General features: G+C 55.0%; 1 protein-coding gene across 3 annotated transcripts in view; it reads right to left on the bottom strand.

Annotated features, from left to right (window-relative positions):
- ZNF362 (zinc finger protein 362) overlaps positions 1-23,066 on the bottom strand; it is a 41,220-nt gene extending 18,154 nt beyond the window's left edge. The window contains exons 1-4 of one of the 3 annotated variants that reach the window (XM_045476582.1): positions 22,908-23,066; positions 8,795-8,920; positions 3,395-3,458; positions 2,960-3,206 (exon numbers count right to left, since the gene is read on the bottom strand). In XM_045476582.1, the coding sequence (XP_045332538.1) occupies positions 2,960-3,206; positions 3,395-3,458; positions 8,795-8,832 (349 nt within the window). In that variant the 5' untranslated portion in view covers positions 8,833-8,920; positions 22,908-23,066. Of the gene's footprint in view, positions 1-2,959; positions 3,207-3,394; positions 3,459-7,873; positions 7,947-8,794; positions 8,921-22,907 lie in introns of those variants that run through there. The other 2 variants (XM_045476584.1, XM_045476583.1) reach the window with 2 other exon arrangements.
- Between the last annotated feature and the right edge of the window lie 521 nt (positions 23,067-23,587).

The raw sequence follows: 23,587 nt of genomic DNA, 5'->3' as shown, positions 1-23,587 counted from the left end.
CTGTCTCTCTCTGTCCCAAAAATAAATAAATGTTGAAAAAAAAAAATTAAAAAGAAACCAGGAGCACCTGGGTGGCTCAGTCAGTTAAGTGTCTGACTTTGGCTCAGGTCATGATCTCACGGTTTGTGAGTTCAAGCCCTAAGTCAGGCTCTGCGCTGATAGCTCAGAGACTAGAGCCTGCTTCGGATTCTGTCTCTCCCTCTCTTTCTGCCCCTCTCCTGCTTGTGTGTATGCTCTTTCTCTCTCTCAAAAATAAAGACTTTTAAAAAATAAAAAAATTTAAGACATAAAAAAGAAACCAAAAATCTACGCATTGAAAAAGGTAAGCTCCAGAGATGGACACATGTTTGTGTCACCCACTGGCAGTGGAAGGATACATCTATCACCCTCAGTGGAGGGCTGTTTGGCACAAGCCATTGATGTGTCAATGTACCCAACTTTTTAAAAAAATGTTTAACATTTATTCATTTTTGAGAGACAGAGAGAGACAGAGCTTGCATGGGGGAGGGGCAGAGAGAGAGGGAGACACAGAATCTGAAGCAGGCTCCAGGCTGTGAGCGCTCAGCACAGAGCCCGACGTGGGGCTTGAACTCACAAACCGTGAGATCGTGACCTGAGCCAAAGTCGGACGCTTAACTGACTGAGCCACCAAGGCGCCCCTAATGTGCACAACTCCTAGAAATTGCCCGCAAGGAAATATTTGCCCATGAGCACAAACATCTGTGTACAGGGACCTTCCATATAAAATTCTGCTCAGACAAAACTGGACACAACCTGTTTGTCCTCAGCAGGGGCTGTGTAAAGAGATGTGGTCCATCCTCACTGTGAAGGACTGGGCAGCCACAAAAACAAGAAAGACGCTGTGCAGTGACGGAGAGAGAATGCCCGAATGTGCTGTTGTCAGGTGAAAAAGCAAATCATAGACAGTATGAACCCATCTGTTTAAAAGCACACACACCTAAACCTCACATGTATGTAATAGACAATACATATGTGTGTGTAAATGTACAGGAAGAGATCTGAGAAGACACATCCAACTCAATTTGTGTATAAAAGATGGCTCACTCTAGGGAGGAAGAATACTTTTCTGGCAAAAGGACATTTCCATACTTTATCTAGCTGCTTCTATATTATTTGATTTTTTTTACCTGGTGAATTCATCCATTTTTTACATCTGTGATTAAAGGATAAAACAAAATAAATTTTAGAGAAAACATATGAAAATGCTAACAGTAGTAGGACTAGGACTAATTTTTTCTCCTTTCAGGTTGTCTGCGAGTTCTCAATTTTCTGTAAGGACTATGCATTACCTTTATAATTAAAAAAAAGCATTAAATATGCTTATGATAGAATGCTTATGACAGCAAGTTAAAGTCATAGGTACAGCCCTACTACAAGCTCAGCAAAATACACACACATATTAAAAAATAAACAAAAAAGATGGAAAAGGAAGGAAATGAACCAAAGGGCTCTCTAAGCCGCTGGGTTAGGAGCTGGGATTATGAGTGGGTTTTTTCCCTTAGTTTTTCTTTTTTCCAAATTTCTTTTAATATGCTTATATTACTTTTTTAATATTACTTTTATAATGAGAAAAATAAATTTAATAAAGTCATAATAAGGGGGGAATGCGCAGAGTGTCACTGGGGCCTCAGGGAGGCTCACTGGGCCCCATAATTCCTGGGCGTCTGAGAGGAGGGGGGAATGAGGAGAGAGGCACCCGGCCGTTGGTAGGGGTGAGCCAGGGGAGGAACAAAGGCCTGGCCGCTGTGGCCTCCGGAGAAAGCCTGTCCACCAGGCTCTGAGGTACGCATCAGGCAGACCCAGCCCCGTGACAATGCCTCAGGATGCCCCCAGCACCCCAGTCCCAACCTACTCAACACTGAGCTCACCTCTTTCCCCCACCCCCTCCTGTGATCCCGCTTCCCTGGCGGTGCCTGGGATGCCCCCTCACTTCTTCCTGCTCCTCACCCCTATGTCCAGTCTAGCATCGAGTCCTGTCCATTTCCCTCGACGTGTCTCAGATCTGTCCCCTTCTCTCCATCCCCACTGTCACTGCCTGGTCCAGGCCACCACCCTCTCCTATAGATCTCCCTGCCTCCTTCCCTCTCACCAGGCCAGTCCCTACCTCGCAGCCAGACTCAGCTTTCCAACCCAACTCTGAGCATCTCCCTCCCCTACTCACAAATCTTTCATGGCTCCCCACTGACGGAGGGTAAAGTCCAAACTGCAGGGGTGGCCCACAAGGCCCTTCACATCTGGTCGGCTTCCTCTCTAGTGTCAGCAGGACCAGCTAGAGCCAATGGACTCTAGAACCCACATGGGCTCTGGACCCACACCGCCTGTGTCTGCCTCCTACCGACTGTGCAACTCTGGCTCACCTTCCTCATCCGTTAAATGGAGAGGTTAGGGTGCACACGAAAGTGCTGTCTTAGAAGTCAAAAATGGTCGACTGTTCAACCTAATACTAGCACTACCCACCTCACAGGACTGCTGGGAGTAATAAAGGCACACTGCTGGCTACACGCTGGTGCTCAACTGCCATATTGTCAGTGTAGTCACCATCAGCCATATTGTCAGCTGCCATATTGTGAGTGTAGTCACCATCATCATCATCTGGCCCTTCCACCCATCCTACGCTTGCTTTCTACACACATACCTGCGTAGCACCTGCTGTTCGCTCTTCCTGCTTCGCTTCCCTCATCAACAGCCAACCTTTCCCTGCACATAAACCCTTCCCCCTCACCCACAGGGGGGCTGGTCAAGGTTCTTCTCTGGATTCCCTAAGTTCTCTGGCACTGACCCGCCCCCGTCCTGTCAATGTCACGCGTGGGGTGGGGTGGGGAAGGCTGGGGCGGGGAGGGGAGGGTTGTCCTCCCAGGCTGGCCGGGGCCTGGGGAAGGCGGGCTCCCTCCGCCCCGCCCCGTCCTCGCCGGCCCCGCCCACTCCCGGCCCGCCGTACCTGTGACGGTGCTGGTGGCCGGCCGCGCGTGCAGCGCCACGTCGGGCTGCGGCACGGCCTGCGGGTGCAGCCCCGGCACCTGCTGCAGCTTGGGCAGCGACATGACGGCTTGGCTGCTCTCGGCCGGCGCCGGCGGCACCAGCAGCGGCTGCTGCGACGAAGCCGACGTGGGCGGCAGGTGAGGCGGCCGGATCTTCTCCGCCATCAGCTGCTCCTTGATCTTGTTAATCAGGACCAGGTTGTCCAGCTGCGGGCGGGAGAGGAGAGGCACTGAGGGGGTTGGGGCCGCGCAGGGCCCCTTCCCCGGGCCGCCGGTCCCCCGCGAGCCGCGAGCCCTGAGCCCCGAGCCCCGTGGGCCGGGCTGAAGCCCGGGGCAAAGCAGAGCAGCTCCAAGAGGGGGAGGGCGGCCGGAGGGCGACGCTCGCTCAGTCTTACCTGGCTGGGCATGGTGGGAGGAGGGGGCCAGAAGTAGGGGTTGTTAAATCGAGGCTCGGCCATCCTGCGGGGAGAGAGCAACTGTCACAGGGACCCTCCCCAGCCGCCTGGGGCGAGCTCCCATCAGCTGTACCCACTCAAGTCTGGCCCCACGTCTGGGACCCCCACCTCTGCAGGGCCCTCACCCTGCAGCAGGGCAGGCCCCTTACCAGGCCCGGGCAACCACGTCTCCAGGCTGAGAAGTCAGGAATTCAGTGTCTCCCTCCGTGGGCCCCAGAGGGCAAAAGTCAGAGACAGGCCAGCTATGCTCCCAGGTCCCCCATCACCCTGATGCCCACAAACCGATCCCCATTCCCCAGAAGGGCCTGAAGCTGCAGAGCCCCCCGTGAACCCATGGATTGATTCCCACCCCACCAGACAGAGACACACTGGGGAGTCTTGGGGCAACTTCATAAATGGCCACAGAACGGAGGCAACCGCCCAACCCTGATCCCTGCCCTTCTGACCCCTGCCCCTTTGAGTGCAGACAGCCTCATCGGAACATGGGGGGCATCCTGGGTCATCAGATACAGCCTTTCTGAAGGGCAATTTGGCAAGATGGTTTACAGAGACCCATAGGATTACTGCCCTTTGACCCAGGAAATTGTACCTCTGGAAAGTTATCTTCAAGAAGCAAGCACGGGCACGTGCAACACTTTACCTACAAGGACGTGTCCGCACACTGTGCTTAAGGAGGGGCTTGAGGAGGCTGGCGGCTAGGGCAGTTGGGGGCTCTTCAGTAGAAGTATGTGACAGCCTATCTGGTGGCCCTCACTTCTGGCAATTTCCTTGGCAGGCTGTGCAATTAGGCCTTTCACCCAGAGCAGTGTGAAGGATGGGCCTTCAGAGCTATCTTACTCTTCCAGAGGGTTCAAGTCTTCCTGCAACCCTAGAGTAAGTCAAGAAGTGACTTACAGGGACCGTGCTGAACGGAGTTTTCCATTAGGCCTTACTCCCTATCAAAATTCTCTTATTTATCTTGCTCCTACAGTAATTACTAACTAAATACCTACTGGTATTGCTGTTTAAATGACTGTTTGACCGTCAAGGCCAAAACGAAATGCCTTCCACCTCATCTCCTGGTCTTAGAAGCCTGAGGAGCCCCTACTAGAATGGCAGGCAGAGGGGTTTAGGAGAAAATTCTCAATACAATCTAATCTCAACACTTTAAGAAAGATCTTTTACATAAATTATCCTTGTAATCTTTACTTGAGAAATAGGCACAGGAGGTATTATTACCCCATTTTATAGGTGAAGAAACTGAGGCTTGGAGAAAGGGGAAGGGACCTGTCCAAGACCACAGGCTAGGGTACCAGAGTCAAACTAGAAAGTGGATTTGCTCAAGCCCTTTCCTCTGGGGAGTTCGCTTTGCAACCCCCCAGTCCTTGGTTGAGCAAATACTCATATGCAAGTGGCCTACAGAGAACAACCTTTGCCCTTTCACTCCCAGTCTGGGGGCTGGGTAGGGTCTGAGCCTGGCCAGGCTGAAGGTCATAGTACCCTCCTCTGGGGTGGCTGGGTCGGCCCCTGCCCTCTAAGGGCCCTCCTGCTCCCTCTATCCGCAGACACCAAGCTGCCCCTTCCCTCACAGCCCAGAACAAGACGCACTTCCTGCCTGGAGTTCTCCCTGACTGTTCCAGATCCCTTTCTCAGAAAGACCTCAACACAGTAACAGTGAGGAGGCTGCCATTTACCAAGTGTCTACCCTGTGCCAGGCCCACTGACACTGAAAGGCAGGTACTCTCATCATCCCCATCTTACAAATGAAACAAAGTTCAGAGAGGTGGAGTGACTTAGTCAAGGTCACACAGCAAGTAAGTAGAGTTGAGATTCCCCCTCTAATCTGCCTGACTCCAAAGTCCAGCTGATTAGTCCCTTAGCTGTTCAAGGGAAAGACAAGGCATCCTGACTGCAGGCTTGTGAATATGCCCTGTCTTAGGACACAATGGGCACAGCTCAGGGGCAGGCACCCACACATCCAGAAGCTGTCCCTCCCAGCTGTTGTCCACCAGGGAAAACGTGAAGGGAACTGAGCTGAAGAGCCTGGGAGAGGAGGCTCCAGGCTGGGGCGGGGGAAGGGGAGCCGAGAACTGGATACACCTGTCTCACTCATCTCAGCATCCCCAGCAGCCAGGCCTAGAGGTGACCAACAACAGGAGTTGTATGACGGAATGAATACATGAAGGAATAATAATCAGAACTCAAGACAGCTACATACAGTTCGACGGTTGACAAAGCTCTTCTGTACTCACAGGCCTTCTCCTCAGAGCCCAAGGAAGCAGGGAATGGTCTCAACCCCATTTCACAGAGGGAAGCACTTTGCTCCAGGCCACAAGGATGGAGGCAGCACTGCACCGCCAGCTTGGGCACTGGTTCTCAGAGCCTCAGTTCTCCTCATCTGTGAAATGGGGTGAAGCAGGCTGCTCTGCCTCATTCCTGCCCTGCCCCACCCCGACCCAGGGCTCTGCCTACCGCACCAGCTGTTCCTTGGCATTTCCTCCTTCTCTTCAGCTCAATGCCAAGTTCAGGCTTCCCAAAGCCCCTCCCTGGCTAGGGAGGTATGGGGAAGAAGGTGGCTGGCCTAGGGTCCCATGGCTGGAATAGAGCATCCTCTCTGCTACTTGTCTGGCTCCTGGCCAGGCAGGGATGGCCCCTCGCCCTGGCTTGGCACAGGCCCACAGAAGGGAGGGGTCTGACCTGGGCCACTTAATCTGATCCCCGCAGTCTCTTCCTAATTTCTACTCATCCTCCTCTGGCTGGTCTTAAGTAATTTAGTGATTCAGTATGTGACCCTTGCCCTGGTGTATACCTACGGTGTGTCAGATGCAGGGAAGGCAGGCAGGGGTGGGGGGGGGGGGCATTTGCTGAGCTCCTACTGAGTGTCAGGAACACTGCTAGGAGCACTTCAGGAGTATCTCGTGTGAGCCTCCCAGAAAGCCTGTGAGGTGGGTATCCACCTCTGCAACCCTGGGACCTACGTAACCTGGCAAGCCGTCGCAAGAGGCGAGTGGGGAGGGTGGCTAGGGCTGGGCTAAGGCGCTCAGACCTTGTCTTAAGGGAGGGGCTTTAAGCAGGAGAAAGACTGGTCAGGTGTGTGTTTACAATAGGTAGACAGCAGAAAGGCATTCCCAGCAGGGGCCACAGCTTGAGCAGAGGCATGGAGGTCTGAAAGTTCAAGGCAGGTTCGGATCCATGAGCAGCCACCTTCAGGCACCAAAAAGAGAGCTGGAGAGGGGAGGTAGTGGGGGTACGGAATGCCCACTGAGGGGCTGGGCTGGGATGCTGGCGGGGAGAAGGCATCAAGGGAGTGTGCTGGGCTGGGGAAGCAACAGAGCTAAGGGGCCTGAGGTCAGAGGGCGCAGCCTGGGGGCAGGGGAGAGGAGATGGGGGCAGGGGCAGAGGAGCCAGGTGGGCTGCGGCTGAGCATTCCCATGGGGACAGGCAGAAGAGACACTGCTGGTGGTCGGATAGGACGTGCACACTGGGCTTCAAGCCCCAGAGAGAAGCCCAGACTGTGCTGTGAGCCATGAAACACCAAGCCCTGACCCTTACAGCGGGCCAAGCACACTGTCATTTCATTTTTCTGGCTCTAAAAGGTGAAGAAAGTTGGATGGGTGGGTGAATGAAACACCTAGAGCTGCTTCTGTAAACAGCATCCTGATGGCAGCCGGCCCATCTATCCATCCATCTGTCCATCCATTTGTTCTGGATACGTTCTCTGGGCCACACCGGGACCAGCGCTGGGGATCCTGAGGCAAACGGGAGAGTCCTGCCATCCGGGAGCCCCAAGCTAAGTGGAGGAAGCAGACATGTGACCCCTCAAGCGTCTACCAAAGAGAACTCTCACCTGAGACCAGCTACATGCCACCGAGGACCTTCACGTGGTCCAGGCTGACCTCTCATGGCCTCACGCTGCCTCAGCCCTCTGTGAAGCTCTGTGTGCTGTGACCCTGGGCTCCTCATCTCAGCGTCTCTCACAGCTCCCACCCACAGGCCAGGCCTTTCTCTCCCGCCCACCTCGTCCCTGGGTGGCCCATCCACTCTAGGATTTGAAAACCCAGCCAAGCCCCACCCAAGTCTGCATCCCCAGACCAAGCCTGCCTCTGGAGCTCCGGGCCCACCTTCCAACTACCTCCCTTTGGCTGTGTCGTGGGCTGATAGACTTGGTCTTCCCCTAGGACATGTACCCCCTGTAGCCATCCCCGACCGCCCAGATGCTCCTGCCACAGACACACACGGGTCCCCAACACGTCCCTGCCCTCCCCTCCCAGCTCAGATCCACCACAAGCCGCATCCACGGGACTGCATTTCCAAATTCTCCCTCAAATCCACCCACTCCTCTCCCCGAGTCCTAGCTACGATCACCTCACCTGGACCATGGAACAGCCTGCTTTGTTTAGAGCCCAATGTACCTGGATTCAAATCTCGGCTCCAACTCACCGGCTGTGTGATCTTGGGCAAAGCACTTGCTCCTGCCCCTCAAGTAAGGGATGAGCAGCCCAGAGCCAGGGACCTGACCCAGGATGGAAAAAAGGATCAGGGAGGACTTCCCAGTGGAGGTGATGCCTGCTTTGGGTCTTAAAGGATAAGTGGGAGTTAGCCAGGCAACAAAGGAGTGGGGAGCATTCCCGGCGGAAGCAGCAGCCTGAGCACACCCCCAGAGGTGAGAAGCAAGAGCGCTGTGTGAGGAGAGCTGAGCATTCCAGCGAGGACTGGGAGAGGGGGGAGGAGGCTGGAGCAGCAGCCAGGACCTGACCTAGAAGGTCGATTCCTGAATCCTAGGCCTGGAGTCTGGACTCGAGGCAGTGGCTGATGGGGCAGAATCTGTGGTCTAGAGAGACCCCTCTGACTGCTGCGTGCGGAAGGGACTGGAGAGGCCAGGAGAGGGGCAGCAGGAGGACACCCGTCAGGAGGCCCCTGGAGAATGGAATGGAAGTGAGAGGCATGGGCCGAGCCGGGCCAGGGAGGAGAGTGACCGAGGAGGCCTGGCTATTTGGTTGGAGCGGGAGACCAAGGAAGCATGCAGGTCGCCCCCCACCACGTGGCCCAGGAGGCCCTCCGGACACCCACGCAGACAAACATGGTCACAGGAACATGCAGACAGCGCCAGACTCGGACACACATGACAGACACAGACCTGTGGTCCCACACATAGACAGATGGGGACACAGAGCAGGAACCCACAGCTGCCAAGACAGGTGGGTGCTGTTACAGGAAGGGGAGTGCACACGGCCCCCAGGGGAGATCCAGGGGGAGGCAGTGAGGGCACTTGAAGTTGGGATGAACACAATTCCTTAATCCCCCCCGCAAAGAACAAACCCCTCATTGACAGATTTCAACCTGGAGTCACAGGTTCCTTACCTAGAGTGTCCTTTCCCACTTGGTGAACTTCTACTCATCCTTCAAGACCCAGCTCAAGTGTTCCCTCTTCTACGGAGCTTTCCCTGAACCCCCAGTCAGTCACTTCCTCTGTGTTCCCAACAGCACCTTGTATATGGGAATAACAATAACAATAACAATAATAATAAAATGGCAGCTACTATTGATTTCAACACCTACTACGTGCCAGGCACTGTGCTGAGTGTGTCATATGCATCATGGCACTGAATCTTCCCAATGATCCTGGGAGATGTGCATTTAACAGAAGAGGAAACTGCAGCTCAGAGAGGTTGACCAACCTCCCCAAAGTCACACAGCTAGCAAGTAATGGAGTTAGGACACCACCCAGGTCTGGTCCAGCACTCCAGCGCCGATTGGTATGCTTATCTGTTTCCCTGGGTGACTTCCCTGCCAGACCACGAGCTCTTCACAGGTATAACTAGTGCTCATTCAGCTTTGCCATTCCAGCATCTAGCCCAGAGTGGTCTCAGAAACTCTTTGTAGAATGAAAAAACACAATAATATTGACTACCTTTTCTTGAGCGCTTACAGTGGGCCAGGAACTGTGTCAGGGCATTTTTACAGCCATTATTTTACTGGGGCAATAGACCCATGATACAGATGAGGAAACTGAAGTCCAGAGAGGTTAAGTAACTTGCCTCAGGTCACAGAGCCAAGTCTAGATTTAAAACCAGATCTGTCCACGACCGTTTCCCAGGAAGGTGGCCCCTGAGGCCAGCCTTGTAAGCTCCATAAAGGGGCACTGAAGAAGGGGTACACCAGGTGGCTGGGGTGGTCCAGGTACAGACACACAGACACAATGCAGACAGGCAGCCCAGGGTGGCATGTGACTAGCCTTGCCCACTGCAGGACAGCAGGGTGCGGTTAAACAACCCTGTCCCACCCCCATCCCCAAACCATCCCACAGGCATCAAAAACTGAGATCTGCCCAGACCCCATGGCCACAGAGGAACGAGCTCCCAACAAAGCAAATGGGAGAGAGCAGGACCCAAAACGGTCCGGACACTATGATTACAAGGAGGCAAAAATAAAAACCTGCGTCAGAAAAAGCAAGCTGCAGGGAACCACACCCAGAGGGAGGGCTGGGAGAGGTGGCTGGAGCTGATCTGGTTTTTGTCTTTGTTTCTCTGATTTCCAGATTCTCCGTAATGCCGTTCAGTTGCTTTTATAATGAAAACAATAAATTTATTCTCAAAGAAAAGACAGAAAACTGTTGGCAGCTCAAGGCAGAGGGGGAAGAGATAGAGGGTCTGGAGGCACGGAGGGGCAGGGGTGGGATCAGGGTCAGCTGGTGGTAGGCACTCAACTGACCACTGCGTGCCAGGCCCTGCACCGCCCCGTCCTCCAGGAAGGCATGACCTGGTTGGCAGCGGTGGATGTCAGCAAGGGCTACCCAGCAGAGGTAACATTCGCTGTGCACTGTGAGGCTGCTTTTAGGATTCTGCAGGGTAGGGAAAGAAGGTCCCCAGCACCTCCTCTGCCCAGGTCCAGGCCCTCTTCGGCTATTGCAAGAGTCCCTTCACTGGTTTCCCCACCTCTACCCACACCCCCCATTCCACTCTCCTGCTGCAGTCGCTGTGAGATTTCTAAAATACAAATGCAAATCACAATATTCACCTCCTTAGAACCTTCCATAGCTCCCTACTTCCCTCCAGACAAGGTCTGGATTCCTGGGGCCTTGTATGTCTGGTCCCTGCTGACTCTGTGGCCTCGATGGCCACCTTATACTCTGCCCAGCCAGAGAGAGATCCCCTAGTGCTCCACTTCCCTTCTTACTTCCTCACCATCAGTCAGGCTGCCCCCTCTCCCTGGAACCGTCTGACCTCCCCACTTCACTAGCTAACTCCAGATTATCCTCAAGCTCCAGCTTACGGACCACTTCCTCCTGAAAGCCTTCCAAAACTGCTCTACCTCTATCACCTCCTGGGCTGTGTTGGGAGCCTCTCCTCTGTTCCCTTTGTGCCCTGCACATCTATCATCAGAGCACACATCCCTGTATTTTCTGTCTGTGTTCTTGTCCATCTCTGCTGTTGGACATGCTCTCTGTCAGGGCAGAATCATGGCTGGGTAATTTACCTTTTAAGCCCTAAGAGTACCTGATAAGTGTTTGAATGAATGAATGAATGGATGGATGGATGTTCAATGTGGAGGCAACAGAGTGTTATGGCCTAGATAGAGGGAAGTCCCCTCCCCTACCCTGGCACTAAATCGTCCCCATTGTTACTCTGTTCCCTGTTTCCTATATCTAAGCCCTATCTTCCTAATTGGTCTGAGAAGGGGCTACGTGTGCTCTGTAAAGGCTAGCAGACCAAAAAGGATGTTAACAGCTAATAAACAGAGAATAGTTCTGCTTCCCTGGCAGTGAAAATGAAATGAGGTTCACCTCTTAAAATAGCAAAGAGAAATAAGAAAATGATAATACGCTATGCTGGTGAGGGTATGATGAAATTGGCACTTCTATGCATTATTGGCGGGAGTGCAAATTGGAACATTTCTAAAAACAGTCTGGCAATAACGTGACAAGAGCTCAAAAAAATGTTCAGACTTCCTGGCCTAGTGATCCCATTCTTGGTCATCTGTCCCTAGAAAATAACCCAAATATAGACAAAGGTTTATGTACAAAGCTGTTTGCTCCAGTGGGTTTTTTTTTTTACCATATTGAAAACCTGAAAACAGCCAAAATTTTAAACAATGGGAGGATGGCTCTGTAAATCATGTTACACAGTGACATAGTCTACAACCATTAATAAGGGCCAGTGTTTACTGGCATTGTAATGACTCATTTAACTCTCATATCAACCTTACAAGGAACTGAGGCACCGAGAGATTAGGTAACTTGCCCAAAGTCAAGCGTGTATGGTTTGAACCCAGAAAGTCAGACTCCAAAGCCCACGCTTTCCACCCCAACACTGGATCTGTTAGAAAGGACTGGAACCCCACTGCACTCATGCAGCACTCGTGATACATTTGTCAGGGGGATGGGGTAGGGGAGCAGATTTTCTAAATTGTACGGACGGACGGAGCAATGATATCCATATAAAAACCAGGTACTGAGAGGAGGGAAGGAAAAGCCAGAATGCTAACAGTGACGGTGCTTCCGGCTTGGGGTGAGAGCAGAAATGGCAGGTTTGGACTTACCTCATTTCCCTATTCTGACTTTTCTGCAGGGTAGTTACGTGACTTTTTAAAAGGAATATTAATAAAACTATAGGTTCAGCAAGCTTAGGCTAAGCAACACAGCCCAACCCCTGCCCACAGCTCCATTAGGATTCTGGCCTCAGGCCCTGTGGGTTTACCCAGGAGGAGAGAAGGGCTAGGAGAGGGCCAGGGGCTTGCTCAAGGTCCCACAGTGAGCCTCCAGCCACACCGCAGACCCCAGTCAGGAACACAGAGTCAGAAAGGGGCTCCCCGTCCTGCGTGGAGGCTTCGGAGGGGAGGCCCAGGCCAAAGCCTGCCCAGGTCACTCACTCCTGCTTGAAATCTCTCTCGGGTTCCCATCACTTTTGAGGTATGGTTCAAAATCCCCAGCACAGAGGCCTTTGCCAGTGAGGCTCTGCAGGCCACATGCGTCCCAACAGGTACATCCCCATGGCCTCCCTCCTTCCAGCCCCACACCACCACATGCAGTTCCCCCAAAACAAGTTGCTCTTTCATGCCGCCGTGCCTTTGCACAGCCTGTGCCCTTCCATCATCCAGCGAAAGCCCTGCCAGGTGCCCATCAACCACCAGTCAGCTCAGGCGTCACAGCCCTAGGGAAGCCTTCCTGCTCACCAGCCCCCCCACAGCTCTGTTTGCAGCCTCTCCCCTGAGCTCCCACAGCCTCCTGGGCCTCCTCCACCACAGCACTGATCCCACTAAGCTAGAATTGCCTGGTTCCTTGTCCACCCAGTCCCCGGCGTAGCTGTGAGCTCCCTGAGATCAGAGCTTGGGTCTGGTTCTTAGTTACAACCCCACACCCCAACTTGGCCCCACAGCTCACCTGGCTCTTCTTTCGGGTCTCAGCTAAAGGTCACTTTCAAACTCTCCCTAGCAGAAAGTAGATTACCCTGTTATCCATACCCACAGCCCCCTGCATTCTCTGCCATCTCTCTATCAAGCCTCTGGAAACTCCCTCCAGTCGTGACTCGAAAGGACGGGGCCACCAATGCAGCCCCAGAGCCAAGTGCTGGCCACACAGTAAGTGCTCAGGTGCCTAGTTCATGCTAGGTGCTCAATAAACGTTCACTAAGAGAGAAGGGCTGTGCCTGAGAGAGGAGGGGTCTGTCCACGTGGGCTTTGAAGACTGAGGGCTTTGCCAAGAGAGCCAGAGGGTAGAGGAAGAGCATTCCAAGCAGAGGGGCGGTGTGCGCAAAGACATGGAAAACTGGCTAGCTCCCCAGGGTAGCTAAGCGTTCTCAAACCTGCTCCCTGGCCCAGAGTGGCAACAAGCTGATGCTGGGGCTCAGGTGAGCTATGGGGTGGGAGCACTCCTGGGAAGATGCGTTCATCCCATTGAGGGATGCACGAAGATCTCATGAAGGTGGGACTTACTAAAGGAGGAAAGCAGAGAGGTCAAGAGAAGCCAGGGAAGGGGAGGCCAAGGAGTAACAAGTACACATGCAAAGGCCCAGAGGCAGGAATGCACAAAGCATCATGTTCGGTCTGGCGTGGGTATGGTGCAGGAATTTGCAGAGGAAGAAGGGAAAGGTGTCTGGGGCTGTTCATAAAGGGCCACAGTTCCAGGCTGAAGTGCCTGGATAAAAGGCCATGGGGAGCCATGGAAGGTCTCTGAGCAGGGGAAGGCCACGGTCGGGGTTTTCAGTGGACAGGTTATTATGGGGCCAGAAGGATGGCCTGGGAAGGACAAGCAGGAGATGGTCGAGGAGAGAGAAGCTGAAGTTTGCCATCTTCCCAGCTGGAGACCCCCACGCGCTCCAAGTTGGCCTCTCACGACCCCTCTGCCCTCCATGTGTCCCCACTCCATGCAGCCCAGAGTGCTGAGCCCCAGCTGCTGGGCCCCACCCTGCCTCCAAGAGCCAGGCCAGCCTAGGGAGCTCGTGCCTGGGAACTTCCTGTGGGGACCGAGGCTCCCAAGGATCCTGGATCCAATTAGGCTGGGTTTCCGCAGCCCCGCAGGGCTGGAAGGGCAGTTTTCACTGAGGGAGGGACCGATCCGCAGAGAGAGGGGCTGCTATCTGTGCCCTGGTCAGTGGTAGCTGGGACGCTGCCCTTCCCCTCGCAGTCCCTCCCACGCCCTGCCCCACCCGCTTTCCAGTACCAGCCACCCAGAGATACCCAGGGCAGTTACACTGTCTGGGAGCCCCGGTGCCCTCATTTACAGAATGGGCCAGGTTCCCCTTCTCAAGCAAGAGAACCTGAGGTTCTCTTTCATGCCACCGTGCCTTTGCACAGCCTGTGTCCTTCCATCTGGGGCCATCACCCAGCTGGAGCCCTGCCAGGTTCCCATCAACCACCAGTCAGCTCAAGTGTCATGGCCCTGGGGAAGCCTTCCTGCTCACCGCCCGGCTGTATTTGCAGCCTCTCCCCTGAGCTCCCACAGCCTCCTGGGCCTCCTCCACCACAGCACTGATCCCACTAAGCTAGAATTGCCTGGTTCCTTGTCCACCCAGTCCCTGGCATAGCTGTGAGCTCCTGAGGTTAGTTACCCTTCTGCTGGCTTAGAATACATGCCCTTCTCTGCTTCCATCTCCCCTGGGGACTCCCAGCTCCCATCCCCACACGGAACTCCTTCTGCCGGCGTGAAATGACAAAAAGAAGAAGTAACTGAGCCCGTGTTCCATGCCAGGCACTGTCAGACAGTTGACAAGCATTTCTCTCAGGCTCCGAACGACCCTGTGAAGTAGATGCTGTGAGCATTTCGAAACACGACACACATTCAGAAAGATGCTAAGAACACAGACGAACAACTAAATGACTTCTTAGAAAACACACACCCCGGGCACCCAACAGGCCCCGACCCCATGTCCCTTCTCCCATCCCCTGAGGGCCCCGCCCTCCTGGCTTCTACCCCAATCTCTTCCTTGTTTGGAGTCAAGAATGGGGCTCCGGCCCAGTCACCCAGCTGATGAGGGCAGAGGGAGCTTGAACCCACTGCCGCCAGCTTGCTGTGTGACCTTTACAAAACAGAGTTTCAACAAAATCACAGCCTGGGTTCCTGGGTCCTCTGAGGGACAAATGGCAACTCAGGGGCTAAAAGCAGTTTCTGTACAAAACAGCCCGGGTCAAAACCGCAGCTCGGGCCCTCGAGATTGTTACCAAACTGAGGATGACAATGGTATGTCCACAGGGCTGTCGCTGTCATTTGGAGTTCGTAGGTACCCAGTCTTGAGAATGGTGCCTGGTTCAGTAAGGGCTCTGTAAGCCTTAGCTATTGTTGTTCTGTTAGGTTCTCTAAGGCGTAAGGGAGCCCTTCCCAACATTCCAAAGACCCACATGGAAATCTGACCAACCAAGGAGGTGAACTGGGCTGGGGTGGGGGGAGTACAGCAGCTCAGGCAGGCTTTCAGGACCCCCAGGGGCTGCTCGGCCGACTGCTGGAGAGCCAAGTCTGGGATTAACTCCAAACGGGAGAGCCGAATGCTGAACCCCCCAGGCTCTGGCCTGGTCCCCAGGAGCTTTCTAGACGGGTCCTAGAGGTCCCAGGCTGGGAAGCCCTGGCAGGTGGTCACAGCCTGTTCTCATGCTATGCCTCAGGATCCCCGGGGGGCAGGCAGCCTGTGGGGCAGGTCAGACAAAGCACAGGCCTGGGGTAGAGGCCGGCAAAGAGAGTGGGCCCTAAGCAGGGCAAGTCAGCAGAGGGTTGGCTGGTCAGAGAAGGGTGGGGAGGGCCCAGGCTAGACGCCTGGAGAGGGGCAATCAGGCCGGGGAAGACCTACTACAGGCCCTGCCACACCAGGCCCACCTTGCCCTTGCCCTTTACACCCTCCCTTTACGTCACCCCCAAGGTGATGGTCTTGGGGCCATCACCTTCTCCATGTTCCTTGATTTCCCACTTCATGGTCTTTGCCCAGGCCATTCTCTGGCCAGAATGCCCTTTACCTGGAACACTTCAGCACTCCCTCCCAGAAGCACCTCTGCCCTACATACACCACAGTAAACCTAAAACCAGGAAGTTATAGGGAAGCGTAGCTTCCCAGACAAGTATTTCCTTCCTAGCATTTGCCAAAATCTCTAATCAATCACCATCCGTGTGCTCTTTGGTGTAATGTGGGTCTCCCCCGCGAGGGCAGGGACCACATCGATGCTCCTCACCTCTACCTGCAGCAGCATCTAGCACACGGCCTGGGATATAGTAAATGCTCAAGAAATACCACTGAATGAAGGGGAGAAGCTGAGCTGCCGGCTCCACCGCCGCAAGCAGATCCAGGCAGGGCATGGGTCCACACGCCAGTGCGAGGGTATACCTGAGGGCTCATGCGCAAGGCCCAGGATGTGAGGCTACGCCTTCGTGGGTGGAAACGAGCGTGTGCCTGCAAGATGTACCTACGTGTAAGACACACGCGTGCCCAAGTATGCCCGTGTGCAGATGATGAAGCTGGTGTGGGAATGCACATGAGGGACAGGCTTGCAGCTACGCATCGTTTCCTGGGAGGGTATAGGCAGGGGTGGTAACCCTGTGAGTGGCGGGAGTGCATGTGTGTGTGTGATGTGTGTGTACCGTGTGTGTGGATGTGCACTCCAGCAGACGTGCCTCCTGAACTGCTGGCTCCTGCGGGCCCGGTTCGGGGTATGTCTGGTGGTGTTTCTGAAATAGCAGGGGAGCAGCCCAAGTTGGCAAAACCGGGCAGGCGGAACACGTCAAAGACGGTAGCGAGGGGCGCCTGGGTGGCTCAGTCGGTTCAGCGTCTGACTCTTGATTTCGGCTCAGGTCGTGACCTCACAGTTGGGAGATCGAACCCCGCATCGGGCTCCACACGAAGCATGGGGCCAGCTTAGGTTTGGATTCTCTCTCTCCCCGTCTCTCTGCCCCTCCCTCTCCCTCTCTCAAAATAAATAAATAAACTTAAAAAAAAAAAAGGGATGGTAGTGAAATGGTTGATAGTGTGATTATGTATGAATGTGCATGTTTAAGTGTATCTGGGGGTGTGCCCACCCCAGCCAGGGACCCTCCCCATCATCAAAGAACCTGAAATGGCTAGTCTGTCCCCTCAAGGAGCATGAAACCTTTGCCCAAAGCTCAGAGAAGGACCCAGATGGTGGGGGCCCATCTCCCCCAGCTGTATCCTATAGCTATATGGATGAAGCAGGGACAAGCCAGGACACTTTGGGCCCCAGGAGCAAATCCCCTGGCGTTCCCTACACACCTTATCCACTGAAGACACCACTTAGTCCCCTCCCCAAATCCTACCCTGTCTCCAAAGCCCGGCCCCAGCCGCAGGTTCCAGGAAGCCATGCCCACCTCTTCAATCCCACCCAAGTGCCAGGCGAGGCACTGGGCCCCTTATGGGGCCTGTACATCCAGGAATGTGACCCCTTTATGGATGTAAGGAGACGGGTACTGAAGAGGGAGCAGCTTCCCCAACAAGCACTGTTCCTGCCCTTAAACCCCAAGCCACATACTGTGGCAGCCTGTTGGCACCTGGGGAGCAGAAAGCGTGCCACGCAAAGCACTGTAAGGTGTGTGTGGCCTTGGACAAGCCCTACCTACTCCTCTCCCTTCCTGCTTTATTCCCCCAGTGGACAGGGTGAGGTTTGCCTGGGTAATCTGTGAGGCAGATTACCTCTCTCCAATTAGTGCATGACCTTAGATCTCAAATGATTCTCAAGGAATTGGGTACATAAACATCATCAGAGGTAGGCTTTCTTGGGGCTACGTGGAGAGAGAACTGTCCTCTTTCCCCAAGTACACCAGGCCTGTCCGATACCCTGGGCAGGTGCCTAGCACAGTGCTCCAGGCACAGGAGGAGCTCGGGACCCATGCTTTGTACACACTCATTCTTTCACTCGCCCGTACATTCAGCACCGTGCACCAAAGCTGTCTGCCCTTCAAGGAGCTCACAACTCAGTGGGGAGAAAAAGGCTGCCAAAGTCATGAAATCACAAGGTCAAAAGCACTGGGACTCCATAACGCTAACATCACCACCCAGTTGTTATTCACAGGGGAAGCACAGCACTTTACACTTTGTAGAGAAAATCTTTCTGGCAAGGACAATTTGTCTGACAAGAAGAGGCTGGGGGCGCCCCACCACTCCAGTTGAGATCAGAGGCCCTTTTGTCAAGGATGTGGGAGGGGGATTATTGCTCTGTGCAGGGGCGGGGAGTGTCGGGCGAGGCTGGGCTTCCCCTCAATAGCTGTAGGATTCTAAGGAGTCCCAGAGTACTGGGTTCAAATCCTGAAATGCCCCCACCAAGGTCTGTGGACTCGGGCAAGTTACCTAGTCTCTCTGTGCCTCGATTTCCTCATCTGTAAAATGGGGGTGACGACAATGAGAATTTAATACGTTAACACTTATAAACTCTCTTGGAACGTGGCCTGATCCAAAGGAAGTACTCTGCACTGCTAAATAAGTAAGGCAGAGAAAGTCCTTTTTCTAAGATTCTAAATCCCAGATCAGAGCACACGAAGACTCCAAGTGTCAAAGGTTCTGAGACTGGAAGAGACGGAGATTCTCAGATCCCATGATTTAATCACCTCGTTATTTCCTAACAACAGCCCGGAGCCTCCCGGGGGAGAAGAGGACAGAGCTCAGTGTCACTTCATCTCCCAGGCGCTGCTCTACACGCAGGGCCACTGCCACACCTGGGCTCCTGGCATTTCTTCACCTCCACTAAAGCCCCAGCCACACCGTGCTGGCAACACCTGCCGACTCGCCTGCGAGGGGCTGAAGCATGTTCAGCAGTGTAGACAGGCAAGAAGTGCAAATAAAGAATAAATGAGAAAGCTTCAGATACTGATAAGGGCCACAAGAGAAAGTGGAAAGGTGCTGACATGACAGAGTGGGAAGCTATTCCAGAGCAAGTGGTCAGGGAAGCCCCTCGGAGGAGGTGACATCTGAGCGGAAACCTGTGAGACAAGAAGGTGCTGGCCGTGCAAACATTTGGGAGGGTTCTAGGTGGGGGATATGCAAAGGCCCTGCCAACAACCTGTAAATTCAAGGTGCAGAAAGAAGCTGGTGTGGCGGAGGTGGTGGGCCTGGGGAGGGGGTGTGCAGGGGGGCCGAGGGGCTCCAGGCAGGCCCAGACCACGAAGGGCCTTGTAGGCTCACAAAGAACTTTGGATTTTTCTTCTTTGAAATGCCCTGGAAACACTGGAAGAATTTCAGCAGGGGCACGACAAGCCAGGGCAGGGTGTTCAGGGTCCCCATATCATTTCGCTCATTTTGACGACATCATGATGGGTTTCAAAATCAAGGCGGGGCTGAGGTTGGTGATCAGCAATCCTTACCATCCAGGTCGCACACACTGAGCTCCTACAACATAGCCTGGCCAGGGCTTGGAGACAGCCCAGACACTCTTGTTATCACTCCCCCAAACCCACAAGAGATTCACAGTGTACCTCATTTTAAAGATGAAGAAACTGAGATTGAAAAGGGGAAGAATGTGCCCAAAGTGACACAAGCCATGTACCACCCTGTGCAAACTGCAAAGTCTGATTCACAAATGGGACTTGGTCCCAGGACCTGGATCCACCATCATGATGGTCTGTGGAACTAAAACCATTGATATTTTTAAGCCTCCTCTTCGCCAAAAGATTTTCCCTGTGACACATGTAGGCACCCACGAATACTGCCCTGTGTTCCACGTACCTGAAGTCTCATACCTCTTCCCCATTGGCTTCAGAGCCCGGGAAGACTGTACTTGTACCTCACGTGGCCATCCAACCTGTGCCGAGTAAGCTGGGGACTGGATGGATGGAAGGATGGAGGGATGGACTACCGAAATGGCCAACCACTAAACTCACAAATGGATAATGAAAAGAATAAAGGGATGATCTAGAAAGCCAATGAACAAATAAACACTGACAGTAGTGGAAGGAAGGAAGGAAGGAAGGAAGGAAGGAAGGAAGGAAGGAAGGAAGGAAGGAAGGAAGAAGGAAGGAAGGAAGGAAGGAAGGAAGAAGGAAGGAAGGAAGGAAGGAAGGAAGGAAGGAAGGAAGGAAGGAAGAAGGAAGAAGGAAGGAAGGAAGGAAGGAAGGAAGGAAGGAAGGAAGGAAGGAAGGAAGGGCGGGCTGGCTTTGCTTTACAGAAAGGCAGGGCAAGGAAGTATCTGCCCAGGAAAGGACAGGCCAGGCTAGCTTCAGACCCAGTCCACACCTCACCCACAGACAGCTTCCTTTCCATCTGGGGTCATCTTGCCTCCATTACCCAAGCCTGAAAATAGCCTATTTCTCAGCCCCTGGACAAACCCACGTCTCTGGTGAGGTGTTGGCCATTATAGTACCCGCTACCCCATCAGCAATCACCACCAGCAGCAATCACTGCTTCCCAGGGCCCAGTGGAGCCTAGCAGAGGGTAGAATGGTTCACTCTCCCTCTGTGTGTCTCATGGAGGAAGGAAGACAGGAGACCAGGGCTCTGGTCCTAGCTGGGACCCAAACTGCTGGGTGACTTCAAGCCACTGGCTTCCCCTCTCTGAGCCCAGGTGACCTCTCGGGGCCTTTTCAGCTCTGACATTCTATAGGGTTGGGGCCTCTAGATTTTTACACAGTCGCTGGGTCAGCAGAAGAATTTGAGAGACCAAACACTAGAAGGTAGGGGAAAGTCCTATCTACAAGCACCAAAGTCCACCTAGAGGCCTGGACAAGGAGTCTGGAGGCTTGTTTAAGCCCTCATCTGCCACTGCTTAACATCTCCAAGCCTCAGTTTCCTAAATTTTGAAATGGGGTTAAATATCCCCACCTCGACAATTTCAACCCAGGTGAGTTTCGGGGAGAGCCTGATGTGGTAACAACCATGTACCACACTATGCAAACTGTAAAGTTCCATTCATACACCAGGGTTACCATGGTCGGTTAGCGGGCAGTGAAGGGTGACGTGCTGTCCTACTCCAGTTCAGTTCTGTCCAAAATGATTCTTCCAGCAGTCAGAGCCTCCACAGAGAACAGTGGAGAGGGCCCAGAAGTGGGAGCCTAGACATCTGGGCCCTATCTCAGCTCTCCTAACTGGCAGTGTGACTTTGAGCAAGTCACTGCCCCACTCTGAACCTCAGTTTCTTCATCTGAAAAACACCTAGCTTGGGACCCTCTGGCCCAGGCATGCCAAGTTCTGCAGCCCTGAACCCCTAACCACCCCCCCCCCCATCCCACCTCACCGTCAATCCCTGACTCTGCCCTCAGGGAGCTCACATTGTCATGTGGAGACAGGATACAAACCAGGAGTTGAGAACTAGAGGGGTCTCCCCTCCTGGAGATGCTGGGACAGGGGCTAGAAAAAGGCTCAAGGTCCTTCCTCAACAAACTTTCCTAAAGAGGGAAAGACCAGGCCCAACCTGCCCCAGAGCCTTGGACAGCGCCTGGGCCTGGCCTTCAGACCCTCCTGTAGCCTTCAAAGCCAGCAGGCTCTGACCTGTCCAGCAAGATACTTCAATAACTTTGCCCAAGTCCAAACTACCTCCCAGAGAGGTGCCTTCAGAGTGTGGACAGAAGTAGCAATAAAGGGTAGGAGGACCACCAGGGAGAGGCTCAGACTAGCAAACGAGTGCCCCCCACACACCGACCAGCCCTCTCCTGCCCCTCCCCTCAGACAAAACCCACTGGGGCCCCCCCTAGCCTGAACCCTGACAAAAGCCCACCACCCCGGGGGGTATGTGTCACCAGATGCCACCTCCAGAGACCAGGAGGCCCACGAGATCAAAGAAGGGGCTCTCTAACTGCCAACCACCAAACACCAAACACACTGCCGGAGGCTCCAGAAGCCACCCCAGCGCCCGGGGCATGATTCCTGCCTACAAGGGGGCCCCCTGGCCACCCATGAAGGAGACACCCCCACATCCCCACACACACTGCTCCAAGGCAGGACAGGGGAGAGCAGGATTATTTCTTCATGCCAGGGGTCTGAGTTGGAAACCGCGGGCCCATTCAGAGCCCCTATTGCCATATTTGCCAAATCTGTGGATATAGTTCCTTACAATGCCATTTTTATAGAGCCTCTTCCAAAAAGACATTTCCTGGTCCCCCCAAGTCCCCATCACCAACCCTCCACGTGCCCCCCGCAGCTCTGAGGAAACCGGCAGTTAACTTTTTCCCAAAAATCCTGCAAAGGCGGCTGCCTGGGAGGGGGGGGAGGGGGGGAGAAATGGGCCGCGAGATCCTTTCGCGGCATTTCACCGCCTTCCGAAAAAAAAAAAAAAAAAAAAAAAGCTAAAAAAAAAAAAGAAGAAGAAAACTTTCGGAGTTAACTTTAAATTCCCAGCCCTCCCCCCCAAATCGCCCAGCGGCTTCCTTTTTTTTTTTCCTTTAAAGTGCAATTGCATTGTGTCTCACCTCCCCGAAAGGCTCGCGGCTCTCGCCAAAGAAAAGGAAAAAAAGCCAACCCTTCGGGTGCCCCCTCTGCTTCCAGCCGCCTCTCCCACATTCTCAGACAGTTTTATTAAAATTTTCAGACAAAAGAAAAACAAAAATGGCAGCCTGGCTTATTTTTAAAACAGGACAGGGACGCCATATTCTGCAGATCTGCAAAAAAGGGGAGAAATCCGGCACTGGCCGCTCCACCGGGCCGGCTGCAAAGTGCGCGAACCGCGCCGTTTGCAATCCGTTTATTTGCATTAAGCCCCATGAATCATTGTTTACCGGAGAATTGCAGCAGGTTTGAATAGCCCGGCTTAAGAAAACACACACACACACACACACACACACGCACACACACACACACACACACGCACGCACACACTCGGAGAGCAGACCCAGACACGCCGCCGGAGACACTTCCTACCCGCGCGCCGCCGCCGCCGCCGCTCCGGGCCGGGCCCGAGGCGCAGGCGGCCCCGGGCCCTCGGAGCGCCCCGGCCCGCGCTGACAGCGCCCGCGCCCGGCCCGCGCCCCAGCCCGCAACTCGGCGCAACTTTCCCGCGGGCGGGCGCTCGGGCGGGCGCCCGCCGCCGCCGGGCCCGCTCCCCGCGCGCCCCGGGCCCGCACGGACCTGGCTGTGCTGGCGGCGGCTCCGGGACGCGGCCGCAGCCCCGCGCCCGGCGGCCCTCGCAGGGCCGGGCTGGGGCTCCGGCTCCGGGCTCCGGCTCGGGCTCCGGCTCGGTGCGGAGCCGCGCGCAAACCTTCCGGGTCGCCTGCTGTTCACTTCTGGGTTCTGCAAGCGCCGAGGCGGCGGCGGCGGCGGCGGCGGCGGCGGCGGCGGGAGGCTGGGTCTGCAGCGCCGCGCGGCCCCCCGTGCGCTCGGCGAGCCCCCGCGCCAGGCGCCCGGCTCCGGGGGGGCCGCGTCGGGCCCCCGCCTCTCCGGCTGCGCAGCCCGTCCGGCCCCGGGGGCTCCCGCGAGTGGGCAGCGCCGGGCGCGGGCGACGGCGCGCGAGGGGAGGGGGCCGGGCGGGGGGCGGGGGCGGGCCGCACGCTGGGGGCCCCGTTCGGGCCCCGGGGCCTCGTCTCGCGCTCGCCGCCGCTGCCGCCGCCGCCGCCGCCTGGCAAAGTTGCGCCGCGCCCCCCGCCCGCGCCGCGCCCGAGGCAGAGCCACAAAGGAACTCCTCGCCCCCCTCCGCCCGCCAGAGCCGAGCGGGGAGGGCACCGGCGCCGGGCCCTAGGCCAGCCCCTTCCCCAGCGCGGGGGCTCCCGGGGCCCCGGCGGCCGCGGCCATTGTCCCGCCCAGGCCGGGCC

The sequence above is a fragment of the Leopardus geoffroyi genome, chromosome C1 (assembly GCF_018350155.1).
Source record: "Leopardus geoffroyi isolate Oge1 chromosome C1, O.geoffroyi_Oge1_pat1.0, whole genome shotgun sequence".
NCBI classification, from domain to species: Eukaryota; Metazoa; Chordata; class Mammalia; order Carnivora; family Felidae; genus Leopardus; species Leopardus geoffroyi.
The sequence above is the reverse complement of the archived record's forward strand: the minus strand, read 5'-3'. Positions and strand labels throughout refer to the sequence as shown.